General features: G+C 43.3%; 1 protein-coding gene across 1 annotated transcript in view; it reads right to left on the bottom strand.

The window, feature by feature from the left end:
• The window catches only part of LOC139369596 (VPS10 domain-containing receptor SorCS3-like), a 244,686-nt gene extending 227,025 nt beyond the window's left edge, over positions 1 to 17,661 (bottom strand). Inside the window, exon 1 of the mRNA XM_071108850.1 lies at positions 16,933 to 17,661. Within this exon, the coding sequence (XP_070964951.1) occupies positions 16,933 to 17,661 (729 nt within the window). The remainder of the gene's footprint in view (positions 1 to 16,932) is intronic.
• Between the last annotated feature and the right edge of the window lie 671 nt (positions 17,662 to 18,332).

The following is an 18,332-nucleotide window of genomic DNA, read 5'->3' as shown; positions in this document are numbered from 1 at the left end:
GCCATTATAAGATTACATGGCCATTAAGGTCAGATTGTTCATAAATGACCTGCTGGGTCAATAATAATCACAGTGGTTGTAGAGGGTGCAACAGGTCAGCACCTCAAGAGTAAATGTCAGTTGGCTTTTCATAGCCGAGCATTCAGAGGTCGAGATAGCAGGTGCGGTAGAGAGAGAGAGAGCCTGCTGTGTTCCTATAATCGCACGGCAATACAGATTCAAAAACAAACCAAATCCATTCAAACTGCACTTGCTGAAACACTGCTTACAATATGAATGAAAAATATAGAGAGGGACAGTGGCCTGTTCACCAGTTAGATTACATTATCTTTCATAGCCAGCCTGCTCTACAAATGCTTCCTTATCTGCCAAGCCATGTATCACTAAATTCAATTAGGCCCACATAAACATTTTCATGTGTGGCAACTGAGCTGTGAACGGGAATGGTATCGAACAACATCGGCCTCAGCCTGAGACAGGAGAGAGAGAGTAAGAGAAAGCCATTTAAATAGAGACTGAGGCCGAGACTGAGACAGGAGAGAGAAAGAGAAAGCTATTTAAACAGAGACTGAGGCCGAGACTGAAACGGTGGTGGTAGAGACTATTTTTAATTTAAGTAGGCAAGTCAGACTAGGGATATTACAGTTTTTTTCAATTGCTAACATGCTGTAATGGGGTCCTGTCTGTAGCTGGTGTAGAGAGTCAGGCGCAGCACAGCAGAAATGAGTAATCAACGTACTTTACTCAAAATACAAAAATACAAGGCAAATATACGAGCCCAAAATAGCGGATCGATATACAAAGAACAATCACTCACAAAAAGAAACATGGGGAACAGAGGGTTAAATAATAAACAAGTAATTAGTTGAGTGAAGCCAGGTGTGTAAGACAAAGACAAAACAAATGGAAAATGAAAAGTGGATCGGTGGTGGCTAGAAGGCCGATGACGTAGACCGCCGAACGCCGCCCGAACAAGGAGAGGGACCGACTTGGCGGAAGTCGTGACACATGCATTGGTCAAAACTGAAGTCACATTGTCAAAACCCTTCACACAGTCAGCAAACCAGAAGTGTATGTGGACCAAACTGTGAATCATTTTTTCATTGCTTTCACACAAAATGCATTCAATGACCACATTCTCTGAAATCCATGAACTCTTTTCTCATTCATACTCCACCACCTGCAAAACTATATATTTGCAGCAAGTTTTCAAATGCAAACACACTGTTTCCAAAACTGTTAAAAACACATTCAAAACAGAATGACGGCAAATGTGGTGCATGTCTGCAGTAACCAGATTGAAACAAATAACACAACTCAGCAGATTATTTAATCATTCCAAACACAGCTGATTGAATTTCAACTGAAAGCCTACCCAAGTGTCCTTAGTCTAGATGCCAACCAGACAAAAGTGGATGGCTTCGGAATGATTTAGTTTGGAAACATGGATCAAGGAAGACAGGTTGGTGAGGAAAGAAGAGTGGCAGGGTTGGATTAGACATTCCAGACGATACTTTCCAAGATGCATCACCAGAGAAGACATAAGATGTGATGTTGATGAGAACGTGAGGCCAAATGCAGGAGAGAGGAAGAACTAGAACCCTCACAGTACTGTACAGTATGAGTGATTATACTATACATGCTGATGAGAACTAGAACCCTCACAGTGCTGTACAGTATGAGTAATTATACTATACATGTTGATGAGAACTAGAACCCTCACAGTACAGTACAGTATGAGTGATTATACAATACATGTTGATGAGAACTAGAACCCTCACAGTGCTGTACAGTATGAGTGATTATACTATACATGTTGATGAGAACTAGAACCCTCACAGTGCTGTACAGTATGAGTGATTATACTATACATGTTGATGAGAACAAGAACCCTCGCAGTACTGTACAGTATGAGTGATTATACTGTACATGTTGATGAGAACTAGAACCCTCACAGTACTGTACAGTATGAGTGATTATACTATACATGTTAATGAGAACTAGAACCTTCACAGTACTGTACAGTATGAGTGATTATACTATACATGTTAATGAGAACTAGAACCTTCACAGTACTGTACAGTATGAGTGATTATACTATACATGTTAATGAGAACTAGAACCTCTCACAGTACTGTACAGTATGAGTTATTATACTATACATCTTAATGAGAACTAGAACCTTCACAGTACTGTACAGTATGAGTGATTATACAATACATGTTGATGAGAACTAGAACCTTCACAGTACTGTACAGTATGAGTGATTATACAATACATGTTGATGAGAACTAGAACCCTCACAGTGCTGTACAGTATGAGTGATTATACTATACATGTTGATGAGAACTAGAACCCTCACAGTGCTGTACAGTATGAGTGATTATACTATACATGTTGATTATGTTTTTTGTTGTAATTGCTATTGCAGCCCTGGAATTTCAGGATTTTTTCTTTTGTTTCAACTTTGTATTTTTCACAAGTAAATTACTATACGCAAAGATATAGAAAAAATAATGGCTATTGAAGCAAACTGCTGCATTTCTGATTCCTTCTTGTTACATATACTTTAGGACAGTCAATAAAGTGAAAATGTGTTATTCTTATTCTATAATGAAATACTGATATATGAATAGTTCATCATTCTTAGTGTTTTTTACGTAGTGTGTTATGAGAGACATTGCATGCTTTCTGAGTGAGAATTGTTGCAAGTGTTATAGTCAAACAAGCTTATTTTGAGACAAGTATGAAGTGTTTTGGTGGTTTGAGTGAGTTTTGGAGGTGAGATTAATAACTGTTTAGCCAAGATGCATGTTGGTAATGCAGACTGTGTGAAGTGTGTGTCTCTTTCTCTGTCTCTGTGTGTCTCTGTCTCTGTATGTCTCTGTCTCTGTCTCTGTGTGTCTCTGTCTCTGTGTGTGTCTCTCTGTATGTCTGTGTCTCTGTGTGTGTGTGTGTCTGTGTGTGTGTCTGTGTGTGTGTGTGTGTGTCTGTCTCTGTGTGTCTCTGTCTGTGTGTGCCTCTGCCTCTGTCTCTGTGTGTCTCTGTCTCTGTGTGTGTCTCTGTCTCTGTATGTATCTGTAACTGTGTGTCTCTGTGTGTGTGTCTCTGTCTCTGTGTGTGTCTCTCTGTGTGTCTGTGTCTCTGTCTCTGTGTGTGTGTGTCTGTGTGTGTGTGTGTCTGTCTCTGTGTGTCTCTGTCTGTGTGTGTCTCTGTCTCTGTGTGTCTCTGTCTCAGTGTGTCTCTGTGTGTGTGTGTCTCTGTCTCTGTGTGTGTCTCTGTGTGTGTGTGTGTGTGTGTGTGTGTGTGTGTGTCTCTGTGTGAGTGTGTCTGTGTGTGTGCGTGTCTGTGTGTGTCTGTGTGTGTGTGTGTTTGTGTGCGTGTGTCTGTGTGTGTGTCTCTATCTCTCTCTGTTTGTCTCTCTCTCTCGCTCTCTCTGTTTGTCTCTCTCTCTCCTCCCAACCTCTTTCCTCACCCTCTCTCTCCCTGTCTCAGACCAATCCAGCTCCATCTACTCATCCTGTCAGTTGACCCATGTTAGTATTAATCTTCCCCATACTGAACACACCCTCTAGTGATGGACACAGGCAGTTGCTGAGGAAGAGCCAACAGGCACTGTGAATGTGGCCATCCACAACAGACTCAAAGAGACTGCCCTCACCGGCTAGAATGTATGTGATATTGCAAATGTTCCCACTGCTAAGTAGGAAACATAGTGTATTGAGAGGATGGTTGATACTGTAGGTCTTAGGATATAGGTCTATATTGAATAAAAACATGCATGAACTCTCTCTATTTCACTGTCCCTCTATCTGTCTCATTCACAAATACACCCCACACACCAATTGAGAAACCATCCTGATTGAACACTTCTCTTATGTGCAAAGTATCTTTATAAAGAAACCCCCATGTGTACATTTAACCATTAGAAAATATAACAATGCATGGTTTGTCAATAGGGCTCTGCTCCTTCAGGGTAGCTCACTGCCAGAAACAAGCGTCAAATGAAGATGGTAATATAACTAAAGTCAATGAGCAAGATATGCTATACCAAATCCCATGATGGAAGAAACAGTACTCCTACAGGTGGAGGCTGAGGTGGTGGGATATCAGAAACACCGAGCACAGAGTGTACAAGCTAGTTACAGCCGCAAGAGACACCAGCGCATGAGAGCGTGTGACATCCGGCATCGAGGAAGCACGTGTAGAACTGGTCAACTAAATAGGCCGCATGTAATTAGAGTGTGAATCCAATTGGTGCAATATCAGCTGATGCAATCCACCACACGCAGGTTTCCCTTCTGAACTGGCTAGGCTTAATTTCACACACACCCCCAAACACACGCACACACATACTTTTCAGAAAATATTCAGACGCCTTGACTTGTTCAACATGTTGTTACGTCACAGCCTTATTCTGAAATGGATTAAATGTTTTCTCACATCAATCTACACACAATACCCCATAATGACAAAGCAAAAACAGGTTTTTAGACATTTAGACAAAGTGTTTTAAAACAACTGAATACCACATTCACATACGTTTTCTGAACCTTTACTCAGTACTTTGTTGAAGCACATTTGGCAGAGATTACAGCCTTGAGTCTTCTTGGGAATGACACCACAAGCTTGGCACACCTTTATTTGGGGAGTTCCTACCATTCTGCTCTACAGATACTCTCAAGCTCTGTCAGGTTGGATGGGGAGCGTCGCTGCTCAGCTATTTTCAAGTCTCTCCAGAGATGTTTGATCGGGTTCAAGTCTGGGCTCAAGTCTTGGCCACTCAAGGACATTCAGAGACTTGTCTCAAAGCCACTCCTGCATTTTCTTGGCTTAGGGTCATTGTCCTGTTGGAAGGTGAACCTTCGCCCCAGTCTGAGGTCCTGAGCGCTCTGGAGCAGGTTATTTACTTTGCTCTGTTTACTTTTCCCTCAATCCTGACTAGTCTCCCTGTCCCTGCTGCTGAAAAACATCCCCACAGCATGATGCTGCTATGACCATATTCACGGTAGGGATGGTGCCTGGATTCCTCCAGACGTTTGGAATTCAGGCCAAAGAGTTCAATCTTGGTTTCATCAGACCAGATAATCTTGTTTCTCATGGTATACGAGTCCTTTAGATGCCTTTTAGCAAACTTCAAGCGTGCTGTCAAGTGCCTTTTACTGAGGTGTGGCTTCAGTTTGGCCAGTCTACCATAAAGGCCTTATTGGTGGTGTGCTGCAGAGATGTTTGTCCTTCTGGAAGGTTCTCCCAGCTCCACAGAGGAACTCTGGGGCTTTGTCAGGGTCACCATTGGGTTCTTGGTCACCTCCATGAGTAAGGCCCTTCTCCTCCGATTTCCCAGTTTGTCTGGGCGGCCAGCTTTTAGAAGCATCTTGGTGGTTCCAAACTTCTTCCATTTAAGAACGATGGATGAAGAATGACTCCGGTATGCTGGCCTTCTAGGCAGACTTCCTCTGTCCAGTGTCTGTGTTCTTTTGCCCATCTTAATCTATATTTTTTTTGGCCAGTCTGAGATATGGTTTATCTTTGCAACTCTGGCTAGAAGGCCAGCATCCCGGACTCGCCTCTGCACTGTTGACGTTGAGACTGGTGTTTTGCAGGTACTATTTAATGAAGCTGCCTGTTGAAGACTTGTGATGCGTCTGTTTCTCAAACTAGACACTGATTTACTTGTCCTCTTGCTCAGTTGTGCACCGGGGCCTCCCACTCCTCGTACTATTCTGGTTAGAGACAGTTTGTGCTGTTCTGTGAAGGGATTAGTACACAGCGTTGTACGAGATCTTCAGTTTCTTGGTCATTTCTCACATGGAATTGCCTTCATTTCTGAACAAGAATAGAACAAACGAGTTTCATAAGAAATGTCTTTGTTTCTGGCCATTTTGAGCCTGTAATCAAACCCACAAATGCCGATGCTCCAGATACTCAACTAGTCTAAAGGAGGCCAGTTGTATTGCTTTTTTAATCAGTACAACAGTTTTCAGCAGTGTTAACATAATTGCAAGAGGGTTTTCTAATGATCAATTATCCTTTCAAAATGATAAACTTGGATTAGCTAACACAATGTGCCATTGGAGTGATGGTTGCTGATAATGGGCCTCTGTACGCCTACGTAGATATTCCATATTTCCAGCTATAGCTGTAGCTATAGTCATTTACAACATTAACAATGTCTAGACTGTATTTCTGATCAATTTGATGTTAATTTAATGGACAAAAAAATGATTTTCTTTCAAATGTTTCATATGTTCATATGTTTTATATAATCAACTTACTTTCACTGTTAAACAGAGTGCAAGGGAATCCCTGAACACACTAGGAACTTAGCTGTCGTCTCACATTTGGAGACCTAATGAGTTTATGTACAGTGAGGTCCAAAAGTATTTGGACAGTGAAAATGTTTTTGTTGTTTTGGCTCTGCACTACAGCACTTTGGATTTTAAGTGAAACAATGTTACACAGACACAAAGGCATTCATACACATATTATTTTTAAGTATGTTACCCATGTTGTTTGAGGCTTACAATAGCATTAGCCTCGATCTCTAACAGGCAACTGTAGCTGTTGGTAGGCGCGACTGTAACTGATAGCTAGCTATACCCAAGTGGGGAAGAGGAACGTAGAGGCTTTGGTGGCAGACAGCAGATGTTGTGTGGCTTTTATTTGTACTGCCCTGAAGTGGTAGCTACAGACAATACCTGCAGACTTCAGTATTTCCTTATTTACTGTTATACAGGTATCAAGAGTATCATTGTTGGGACACAGGATAACAATGAAATAAAGCAGACTTCTTGCCCTATTGTTCCTCCTGCGTATTAAAACCATTCCATAGGGAGGGTGATAAAATAGATATAGTAGAGACATAAAGAGAGGGAAACAATAAAAGCTATGGCAAGAAGAGAGAGAGATGCATTTATTTATTTGATAGTTTGCAGGATGAAATCTCTTGAGATGCCCCATTTAGATTTCAAGAGCACCCCCCCCCCCCTCCCCCCAAAAAAACAGTTGAGAGAGAGACAGAGAGACAGAGAGAGAGAGAGAACCATAGCCAGGATGTGTTGATGTGCTGTGTTCAGCTCTATGGGCCACGCTGCAGAAAATTGCTGTGTTGTCGACATAGCAGCCAGAAGAGCAAAAAGTAGTGAGTAAGCTGAAACACCTGAAATGTGTCGGGGTAAGTATTTATTTTAGTTACACACTTGTTACCATTCATCACTCAACATTACTGCAGGTGTTCAGCTCAACTCTGTCTGAACTCAGGCTTTATAATACAGTAACAGCAAGAGAGAAAGAGAGAGAGAGAGAGAGAAAGAGAGTCTGTAAGTAACGATTTTTACATACTTTAATTAACAGGGGGAGATGTGTGTGTTTGTTTGTTTTTCTGTGTGTTTTTTTCACCATTATTTAACCAGGTAGGCTAGTTGAGAACATAAAGCACAGCAGTTCGACACATACAACACCACAGAGTTACACATGGAATAAACAAACATACGGTCAATAATACAGTAGAAAAAAAGAAAAGTCTAGAACAGTGAATGCAAATTAAGTAATATAATGGAGGTAAGGCAATAAATAGGCCATGGTGGCGAAGTAACTACAATATAGCAATTAAACACTGGAATGGTAGATGTGCAGACGATGAATGTGCAAGTAAAGATACTGGCGTGCTAAGGTTCCTAACTTCCCTGAAAAGTTGCAAATCACAGGGGCTATTTGATGCTAATGCAGAACACCACAGGATGTTTTTGCGCTGGTCAAGGGCATTCAGATCTGGAGATAACCAAGGGCTATATCTGTTCCTGGTTCTATTTTTTTTGAAAGGGGCATGCTTGTTTAAGATGGTGAGGAAAGCACTTTTAAAGAATGACCAAACATCCTCTACTGACGGGATGAGGGCAATATCCTTCCAGGATACCCAGGTCAGGTTGATTAGAAAGGCCTACTCGCTGAAGTGTTTTAGGGAGCGTTTGATAGTGATGAGGGGTGGTCGTTTGACCACAGACCCGTTACGGATGCAGGCAATGAGGCAGTGATCGCTGAGATCTTGGTTGAAAACATCAGAGATCTATTTGGAGGGCAAGTTGGTTAGGATGATATCTATGAGGGTGCTCGTGTTTACGGATTTGGGATTGTACCTGGTGGTTCATTGATAATTTGTGAGAGATTGTGGGCATCAAGCTTAGATTGTAGGATGGCCGAGGTGTTAAGCATGTCCCAGTTTAGGTCATCTAGCAGCACAAGCTCTGAAGATAGATGGGGGCAATCAGTTCACATATGGTGTCCAGGACACAGCTGGGGGCAGAGGTTGGTCTGTGGATTTTTAAAAGTAGAAGCTTGAATTGTTTGGGTACAGACCTGGATAGTAAGACAGAACTCTGCAGGCTATCTCTGCAGTAGATTGCAACACCACCCCCTTTGGCAGTTCTATCCTGTCGGAAAATGTTATAGTTAGGGATGGAAATTTCAGGGTCTTTGGTGGTCTTCCTGAGACAGAATTCAGACACGGCTAGGACATCCGGGTTGGCAGTGTGTGCTAGGGCAGTGAATAAAACAAACTTAGGGAGGAGGCTTCTAATGTTAACATGCATGAAACCAAGGCTTTTACGGTTACGGAAGTCAACAAATGATAGCATCCTGGGGAATGCGAGTGTAGCTGTAACGTTCGTTGTTAAGGGTAGACCAAGGCGCAGCGTGATTTGAGTTCATCATATTTTATTGAAATGTGAACCAGCAAAAAAACAATAAATAATACATCGAACAAAATGCTTCGTCATGCAAAAATACATGCAACCAAACAAAGACAAGATCCCACAACTGAAGGTGGGAAAAAGGGCTGCCTAAGTATGATCCCCAATCAGAGACAACTATAGACAGCTGCCTCTGATTGGGAACCATACTCGGCCAACAACAAAAAAGAAAACATAGATATACCAAAACTAGAGTACCCACCCTAGTCACACCCTGGCCTAACCAAAATATAGAGAATAAACAGGGATCTCTAAGGTCAGGGCGTGACAGTAGCTAGGTACTGCAGGGCCTGGATTAACCTCCACATCACCAGGGAACAGAGGAGGAGTAGGATAAGGGTATGGCTAAAGGCTAAAGGCTAAAATAACTGGTCATCTAGTACATTCAGAACAGAGAGTAAAGGGAGCAGATTTCTGGGCAAGGTAGAATAGATTCAAGGCATAATGTACAGACAAAGGTATGGTAGGATAATGAATACAGTGAGGGTAAACCTGTGCATAGAGTGACGATGAAAGATATATTGTCTCTAGAAATATAATTTAACCAGGTGATGTCACCGCATGTGTGCTAGGTGGAACTAAAGTGTAAGGCGTATTGAGCAGGGCTAGAGGCTCTACAGTGAAATAAGGCAATAATTACTAACCAAAACAGCAATGGACAAGGCATATTGACGTTAGCGAGAGGCATGCGTAGCAGAGTGATCATAGGAGTCCAGTGAGTGACTTCAGGCAGCTAGCAGCCCGGGGCTAGCAAGCTAACAGAAGGGCCTTGGAGGGACATCGCTACGGGAAAAGTATTTTGTGGCCCCCTCGTGCTATTACGTCAGCAGACAGACCAGCAGGGCTCTGTGTGGTAAACCAGGCCAATTGGCAAAATAGGTATAGTGGCCAAATAATTTGTCCGGTGGGCCTCTTCAGCTAACAGTCTGAAGTGCTCTGGACAGCTAGCGGGCCGTGGCTAGCATGCTAGCGGATGGGCATTCAGGGGACGACGCGACGGCAGAGCCAGTTGAGAAAACCCCATCAGGCGAATCACGTCGGTGGAACCGTCGTGATGGGTCGGCGGGGGTTCAGGCCAGTTGGCAAAATAGGTATTGTGGCTGATGGACCTCTTTGGCTAGCCGGGAGATGGGCCTAGCAAGGCTAGCTCCAGGTTAATTGGTTCTTGCTTCAGGACAGTGACGTTAGCCAGGAGTGGCCACTCGAATAGCAGCTAGCTAGCTGCGATGATCCAGGTGAACAAAAAAATAAAGTTCAGAGCTTGCGATAGGAATCCGGAGATATGGAGAAAAATAAGTCAGATTTGCTCTGGTTTGAGTCACGCTGTGCAGACTGGCTAGAGTTGACTGATGACCGCTAGCAGTGGCTAGCTGACTACTAGCTAACTAGCTAGTGTGTGTGTGTGTGCGTGTGTGTGCGTGTGTGTGTGTGTGTGTGTGTGTGTGTGTGTGTGTGTGTGTGTGTGTGTGTGTGTGTGTGTGTGTGTGCCAACCTCTCATTCAGCAATTTACCACCAAACTTGTTAAGCAATGCTTTAGCTGTATAATCAACTAACAGTATATCACATTCCCTCATTAAAACAAAGTTGCATCATAATTTCCCACTAATGGCCTCACATCTCAATAGAGACAGTGGTAGTAGCTATTCATAATCTGGGGACTGAGGAAACTTCAAGGCACACACCCAGACATACCAGGATATCTGGCAATTTCCTCATCTCTTTATTGACGCCTGCAAGAATGAGTCCCAAGTGACACCATATCCCCTATATAGTGCACTACTTTTGACCAGAGCTATATGGGCACTACACAGGGAATTGGGTGCCATGTGGGACCCAGCCATACGCAGCCAATAACCCGATACATAAGGAAAGCAGTAACAACCCCTCTGTGTTTAAGTAAACTGTCTGGAGGTAGAAATAGGCTGTTGTTCAATGGAGCAGACAGGTGCTAGCCTACATACTGTATCAAAGAGCTTAAGAAGCAATTAACACCTTGCCTAAGGGCATTGCTCACACAAGGCCTTCATAAGATTCACATTGACAACGCCTGTCTAGCGGTGAAGTGTTTTCATGACTAGGCCCTGGAGCGTTTCCTGACTTGATTAAACTGTGGGCCCTATTTATTATAGGCTATCACAAGGGCCCAGAGTATTTCCTGGTTGGGTCACGCGGTCAGGGATAAACTTAAGGCCCTTTTCATGTATACAGAGCCAAGAGTTTTACCTCAGGCCCCAAGTATAGGCTATCACAAGGGCCCAAAGTATCTCCTGATTGGGATACCCGGTCAGGGATAACTCCAGGCCATTTTCATTCATAACAATCATACATTGTGTAAAAACATTGTGTAAAAACAAACCTAGTTAGCTCATGTTCTGATGCCCCTCCCACTCAGCAAAACTCCTCTAAAGAGAAAGAAGGCAAATGAATAATGCATTGATATCTATGAACACTCACTCTCTCTGTTTTACTGAGCACAGTTGTATTATTAGGTTTCAAACCAAGCTCGTCTTTACTTCTCTTAAAGCGTTATTACAAATTAAAATGTGTGAATGCGTAGAGGGGGTGACTATCATTAGAGGCTACTTTCATGAGGATAGTCAAGCTCAAAGATGAAGAGAGAGAGAGCGAGAGAGTGAGAGAGAGAGTGAGAGAGAGAGAGAGCGAGAGAGAGAGAGGAATAGTCTTCCTTTAGCAAATACAATGGAGAGACAGGAGTTTAAAGTCACGTACTGCTTGCTTCCCCAAACTGACTCCGTTAGCAAATCTCCCATCATCAAGCCACATATATTTCCCTCCACTAAATGAAAGATGCTTACACAATATGTTTGGTAATGGCTGATGTTTAATCAGGTTATTATCATTAAAATCTAAATGGGAATAAAAAAAAGAAGGAGAAGGGGACAGTAAAGTAATGTGGCGTGGCCCCGTTTTACGGCCATTCGCAGTCTCTTTCATAGATAAACCGCTAGATCATTTTAATTAGACAGTGTGTTAATTGAGTATGGGTCCTGGGGTATAATACAGTATGTCATCATTAGTCTGCATCAACGGCAACCCTTCACAACCGTGACACCATTCACCCGACTGAGTGAGAAAGAGAGGGAGAGAGTGACAGAAAGAGGAAGGGGGAGGGAAAGAGTATTTGCGTGTGTGGGAGAGACAGAGAGCGAGTGAGTGTGAGGGAGAGAGAGAGGGGTAGGTGATCTCCCCCCTCAACATCCTCTCTGACATCATTACTTAGTCATTGCGTTCTGCCTAGTGTGCTAATGTTCAGGAAATGCCAAGAGAGATAAACGTTACAAGGTATCCCACTTTGCCTAAAAAAACGGTGGTAAAGGTCAAGACTCTATGCCCAGGGGGAGCATGCTGCATATACCACCTACTTCGATCCACCTACTACACTGCACCACGCAGTCCAACCACTACCATGCAAAACTGGTCTGAGATCAGCTGTTAGAGAACTAGAGACAGTCAGACTACGCCAATCCAACCACTACCATCCAAACTGTACTGGGATCAGCTGCTAGAGAGGCAGAGACAATGTCACGGTCGGCCCCTACTTTATCCTGAGATACCTCCCGTGGAAAAAGAGGTTTAATAATAGAATGAAGATGAAACCAAATCACATTAGACACTATTTTACATTAATGTTATTAACACCTACACACACACTCACACACACACACACAGACATGCGGCTCGGTGCTCTGTCGACACCCTTGTACAGCAGAAAGGGATCAACGGCCAAGCGTATGACTACACTCAAGTCAAACAGTCATAACGTATCCTTCCACCAAGGCCTACTCTAGTTCCGCTGCCGTGGTGATGGTACAGGAAACACAATGAGACCATTAGCTTGGTGATTCACTGCTTTCAGAACCTTTCATCCAATGGGTAGCTCCGAGCCATGCATGAGACGTGAGTCTCAAGGCTTTTAGTGACTTCTGTGGTTTTAGATGTTGCTCTGTTACAACAGCAGGTGCTATGTAATGTGATTGTAATTGACCCTGAATGTGTTGTAATGCAGGCATACTGGGTAAATGTGTGGCTATCAAACGCTGATAAGCCAACTGCAGTTACGTTAAACTACCTTCATCGGTAGGTCTTGGAGAGCAGTTTTCACAAGGAGTTTCATGACCTGGCCCGACCAGGGAAAGTTCACCAAGGTAAAACGAGAACCCTAGTTATTATTCCATTGCCTTTCACATGTTTCTCTCAATCCAGTCCATTAACTAAATAATAAATGACAAGCATGTAGTCAATCTTGATAAAGCAACTAAACAAGGTGCTAAACCCGAACACACAGCTCGGCGCTAGCCTGAAAAGGTTGGGCCAAGTTAGCTCAAGTCAAGACGAATCCTCCGTCTAGTCGTGGCGGCGCATGGCGTCTTGCCACCAAGCTTCACTACTTCCACTGCGGAGAGGAAACAAGGGCTGGGAAAACACATTTGTAAACACAAAGTAGACGAAGAGGGGAGGGGATGGACGTATGAAAAGAGGAAGAGTCCCTTTGGAAGAGGGCATTATTTATGACACCCCATCCTATCCTCCTCTCTTCCCTTCTTCCTCCAGAGCAGTTAGTTCCTCCATAGCGGTAGGTAGCAAAATAGTGGCACTTTACAAGCCATTAGCATCACTAAACGGAAGGGAAGCCATCCAAGGGGTGAGACGAGACACAGACAGGACTAGGAACAAGCCCCCTGTGTACATCCTAAATCATGTTCCAGGCCACTGCATGGATGCCAAAGCTGTGTTCAGCTATGCCAACCAACTACGCCACCCTCTCCTCACTGGTTGGTGGGTGCAGTAAGGGGGTTGGCGAACAACGATATTCTTCAAGATGAGCGGATGTTGTTGAATAAGGAAGTTCATTTCAGTTCAGTTCAATTAAATTCATTTCAGTAAAATTAATTTCAGTTGAGTTCAGTTAATTTCAGTTGAGTTGAGTTCAGTTATTTTCAGTTTAGTTCAGTTTATTTCAGTTCAATTCATTTCAGTTTAGTTCAGTTTATTTCGAGGGGAAGAAGCCATGTGTACCAGCATATTCCTTTGTTCAGGTTGAGGAGTCAGGTGCTTGAGTCTACTAAATGTACTGCAAATATTGAAGAAATTAAATGTCTCTAATTATGGTCTGTACAATATGCCTACAGTATGGTTACTAATCTGAATTATGCAAATGCTGATTAAGATTTCCCCCACTGGATGTATGAAGAACAAAGAGAAAACCATGTATTGCATCATGAAGAAAAAACATCAAGATAAAAAAATGGCCATAGATCCTGCCAAGGCTGGCAGATTTTCTTGCACTATTGACGTATATGTAGATATTTACTACCAGCGAAGTGCATTACTGGAAGCATCGACATCAAAAGCGAGTGGATGGATGAAATACATTATCATGGTTGAAAATCACTTATGAAAGTGGCTTTTATGATAGTAATGATCAGCATGAAGCACAATAATGGCGGCCATTTTGTATCCACATTGGCAAGAAGAAGGAACCCTGCCATTATATTCATAAACACCACTGAGACTGAGAAACTCGACACTCTGCCCATCACTCTCCCCATAGGGAGTCTAGGCTAGGCTAATATCCACCCAGGGCTCAGGCACACAGAGAGACAGAGAGACAGAGAGACAGAGAGACAGACAGACAGACAGACAGACAGACAGACAGACAGACAGACAGACAGACAGAGACCACATTAGCCTTGTCTACACGCCTCAGAGGGTACAACCTGCCTTGGGGAACGTAACACCACTTCTACCCATGTCATCCTAGAGGAGTAGTGGCACAGGGCACAACACGGCTCAGGCAGCACAAGCATAGCATTCTGGGTAGAAGTTGTTTTTTTTTATAAAAAAAAAATGTAAAAAGAAAGAAGGAAAGGGAGTGTGGTGGCACAACGACATGTGAGTGAATGCATGGGTGAGGCCAGAGTAGACTCATTCAGCCACACACACACACCAACCCCAACTGCTGTGGTTAAGTTAGAGTTAGATCACTTCAGGCTCCATCAGGCTGTCCTTGAGGGCTTAATTCATCACCCATACAATCAGGAGCTAAAGCCCAATGAAGATAAAGTAGCCCAGTACTAGTGTCTGAGAGCTGGAGAACACATGCTTGAGTAGGCAGTCAATCCCCCTCATGTGGCAAGAAGAGAATATTTCAAAATGGATACCTGTTTCCGTCTTCAAGATAATTATTACAGATTTACAGCTAGGGGGAAACGGAGGCATGGAGTTGGGCTGGCTGAGGTAGACAATACACCCAGAAAACCTGTCTCACACACACAGAGCCAAGCGCATACACACACACAGAGTCCGCACACACTCACACACACACATACACAAACGTCCCCAAACCGCCGCAGCCATCACTGCGAGTTAAAAAACAAGTTCAGGCAGCGTGTCATAATAACTTCAGACAGATGACTGAAACTGAGGGATTCATTTTTGTTTTCATCCAAATGAAATCAAGCAAAAAAGAGGCAGCCACAACAACAAAAGAAACATGTAAGAATGATAAAGACGAGCCCAGTGGCTTTGGCTGCTCTGAGTCTGCATGGTTGTGGAAATTGCTTTTATTCATTTCACCATATTATTCTGTTTCAAATGAAGGCCTCTAAGCCCTTTTAGGGGGGATGAAATCATGTCAGTATTCCAGCCATTTCAAAATAAAATTGGGATGGAATGATCTGGCTGCTACAGGAAGATGATTAATCTGTGTCATAACAGCCATTCATGTATTAGTAGCCTGAGGTATTAGCCAGTACAAGGACATGTCTTATCATTAACATGACCTACACGTTCCATTGTGACCTCAGTTAAAGTACAAGCTGTCTTCACTCACAGAGGATGAGACAGGTTGTAGTGCATCACCAATGAATACCCTTATGTAGACGGACAGACTTTGGTGGCAGAGCAACATGTATAGACCAAAATCAGACATGACCTACCAGTTCTCCTCTGTGCGGTTGTAAAGCTGCTATTACAGGCTCATAGCCTGCCAATCAATTAAATTGTATTATTGACCGTCACCATAGGTATTGATCACATAGGCCAAGGCATATTAAGAACAGTGTTCTAAGTGCTGTGAATGTTTGCTAGGGATATTCAGACTTCACAAGGGTCCTTCCCTGGATGATTTCATTGCCCCTGATTCCATGAGAGACCATTGTCTCAGACTCTGTATCCCTACAATAATACACAATTGCAGAAGCTGCTTTTAAGAGGCATAATGATAGTCTCTTGTACATTGTACGCCACCCTTTGGAGTGTCTGTGTAAGTACAGGTAACAAGTGCACCGATTACTAATTTGGGGAGCGAGGCATTATTCTGAATATAATTTACTCTGGTATGATGATAGTTGGCAGATGGATGTATTTTAAAAAATCCATATAAATGGTAAATATGCATATAAAGTCCACATAATTCATAGGTATAGAATATAGTTGTTAAACTAGGCCTATTAAATCTATGGCTATTGTAAAGGAATTGTGAACATAGAAGCAACAGGAACAAGCCAGAAATTCAGAGGACCACATAGGCTTGCTTTCATTCGATGCGAAATTTCGTTATTACAAGTAAAGAATTCAAACAATTTATATCCCCGTAAAAAATATTTACAAATCTGCCCAATCAATTAGCCTATATTGCATGAAAAATCCAAAGCGATGTATACAAGACCTGCAACAAAACATATTGCAAAATACAGGACACGTTTACGATTATAATTTATTTCAGTCGTATTCATTACATATAAATAAACTAAAACTAGTGGAATTCACCTGTCAGAGTAACCTATATGCGCAAGTATAGTGAGTGTTTTCCAACCGCTATGTGAAGCAATGCTGCTATCCGTATGGCACGGGCACAGAGTCTGCTGCAATCAAGCATATCTCCGTGTGCAATAGCCATTACCAGTCCAACCGGGCCCCGAATGCTTCTGGAGGTGCTGAAACCTATGTGGGATATAGTGCCCTGCTGTGCGCAACTGAACCAATGCACCTGTTACAGTGGCCAAACAACTCGCTAAAGCAAGCGAATATTTCTGTGCGCAGCACAGTTTGGATATAATAGGCCTTTACAGTCATTGACGAAACGTAAGGCTTCATCATATAACATTGTTTATTTTGTGAAATACAAATACACATGACAAATGGTGAATAATTATCACTTACGCTGCTGTTTTGCCCCGACCAGTAAACCACTGCGTGGTTATGCGCTGAGTCCCCGGTCAAGGCGAAAGTAGTGCTGCTTAGTTTGGGATCATCTCCTCTGGAAGTCCCTCGACCCTCGTCCCTGTTCCACTTGAATTCGGATCGGCCCAGTCTGTGTCCGTCCAGTAGCGGACCAGGACTCCTTCTCTCATCCAATGTATCTCCTTCTAAACCGGGGCCACCGGTCATAAGGCTCTCCCTAAACTCGGGGGGTTCGGGACCGCTTCGCTTCGCTCTCCGTAACGCAACATCCTCAGCACCATCCTTGACCTTACCCAAATCATCCACCCCAATATTATATTGACCACGGTACCTTTCTTCGTTTTCACTAGACCCGGTTAAATCTTCCAGAGCGACTTTTGGGGTAACTCCATCGTCAGTGAATCTCGGCTCATCCACGAGAACACCTGCCTGTTGGGTGTCGCTTGGTACTCCAGTATTTTGGTCAGTAACTCCGAGTAGCTGGTACTCCAGTCGGACCTGTTCCAAAGCTTTGGCCGCATGCCTCGTACCATCAGCCGCGTGCGTACCGGTATCCAGCTGTAATTCCTTCAGGTGTAGCTGGACCGGCGACTGGCACAATGCGCAAGTTATCTCCGCCTTGGCATTTAGCTGGGTATGAGCGGAGATCAGAAACCAGGTACACAGAGTTAAGTGCAAGCCTGGGCAGAAGCCAAGCCAAGTATCCATTGCTGGTATAGTTAAAGATTTGGGTCCAACGCACGGAACGGCAAAACCTTATCCAACCGAGGACCAACTACCCCCGAAGTCGGTGAGAATTTCGTGGTATTTAGAAAAGCGCCCTTCGCCTAAACTGTTCACGTTCAATGAGCTGGTCGCGGGAGCCACCACATAGGAGAGGAGCTGTATCGAAGCCGAGCTGCCGAATGTGCGCCCGGATGAGAGGAATACTGTGAGAGAACGCGAACGCAAGAGAGAGAGACGAGAGCGAGAGCTGAGAACGGGAGAGAGAGAGAGAGATGCGCCGTGGCTTTCACACTGGTTGTGAAAGCCCACTAATAATCGAATATGATATGACCGATAAAGACCTATTCAACTTAGCTTTCAGCAGAGAGATAATCTTTGACGATGTTCATATCAAAGTCAAATCAATGGTGTCATTGTATAACGATGCTTGATGTGATTATGGACCAGGATTTCCAACACATTATATTCTTCACAGTGCTTCAGAACTCATTATTTTTATTAACCCGAATCAAAGTAATCGGTTTTTAATGTACTCCTGTCCAAAGGAAACTGAATTTCCTGACATGCATCTAAATCACTTGTAGCGGGTGCTCTGACACCTTAGACTCTTGCCAATTAGACGTTCCATTATGCCAGACATAAAGGTTAATATG

This window comes from Oncorhynchus clarkii, chromosome 17 (assembly GCF_045791955.1).
Source record: "Oncorhynchus clarkii lewisi isolate Uvic-CL-2024 chromosome 17, UVic_Ocla_1.0, whole genome shotgun sequence".
NCBI classification, from domain to species: Eukaryota; Metazoa; Chordata; class Actinopteri; order Salmoniformes; family Salmonidae; genus Oncorhynchus; species Oncorhynchus clarkii.
Note: the sequence above shows the minus strand (reverse complement) of the source record. Positions and strands in the feature narration are given on the sequence as shown.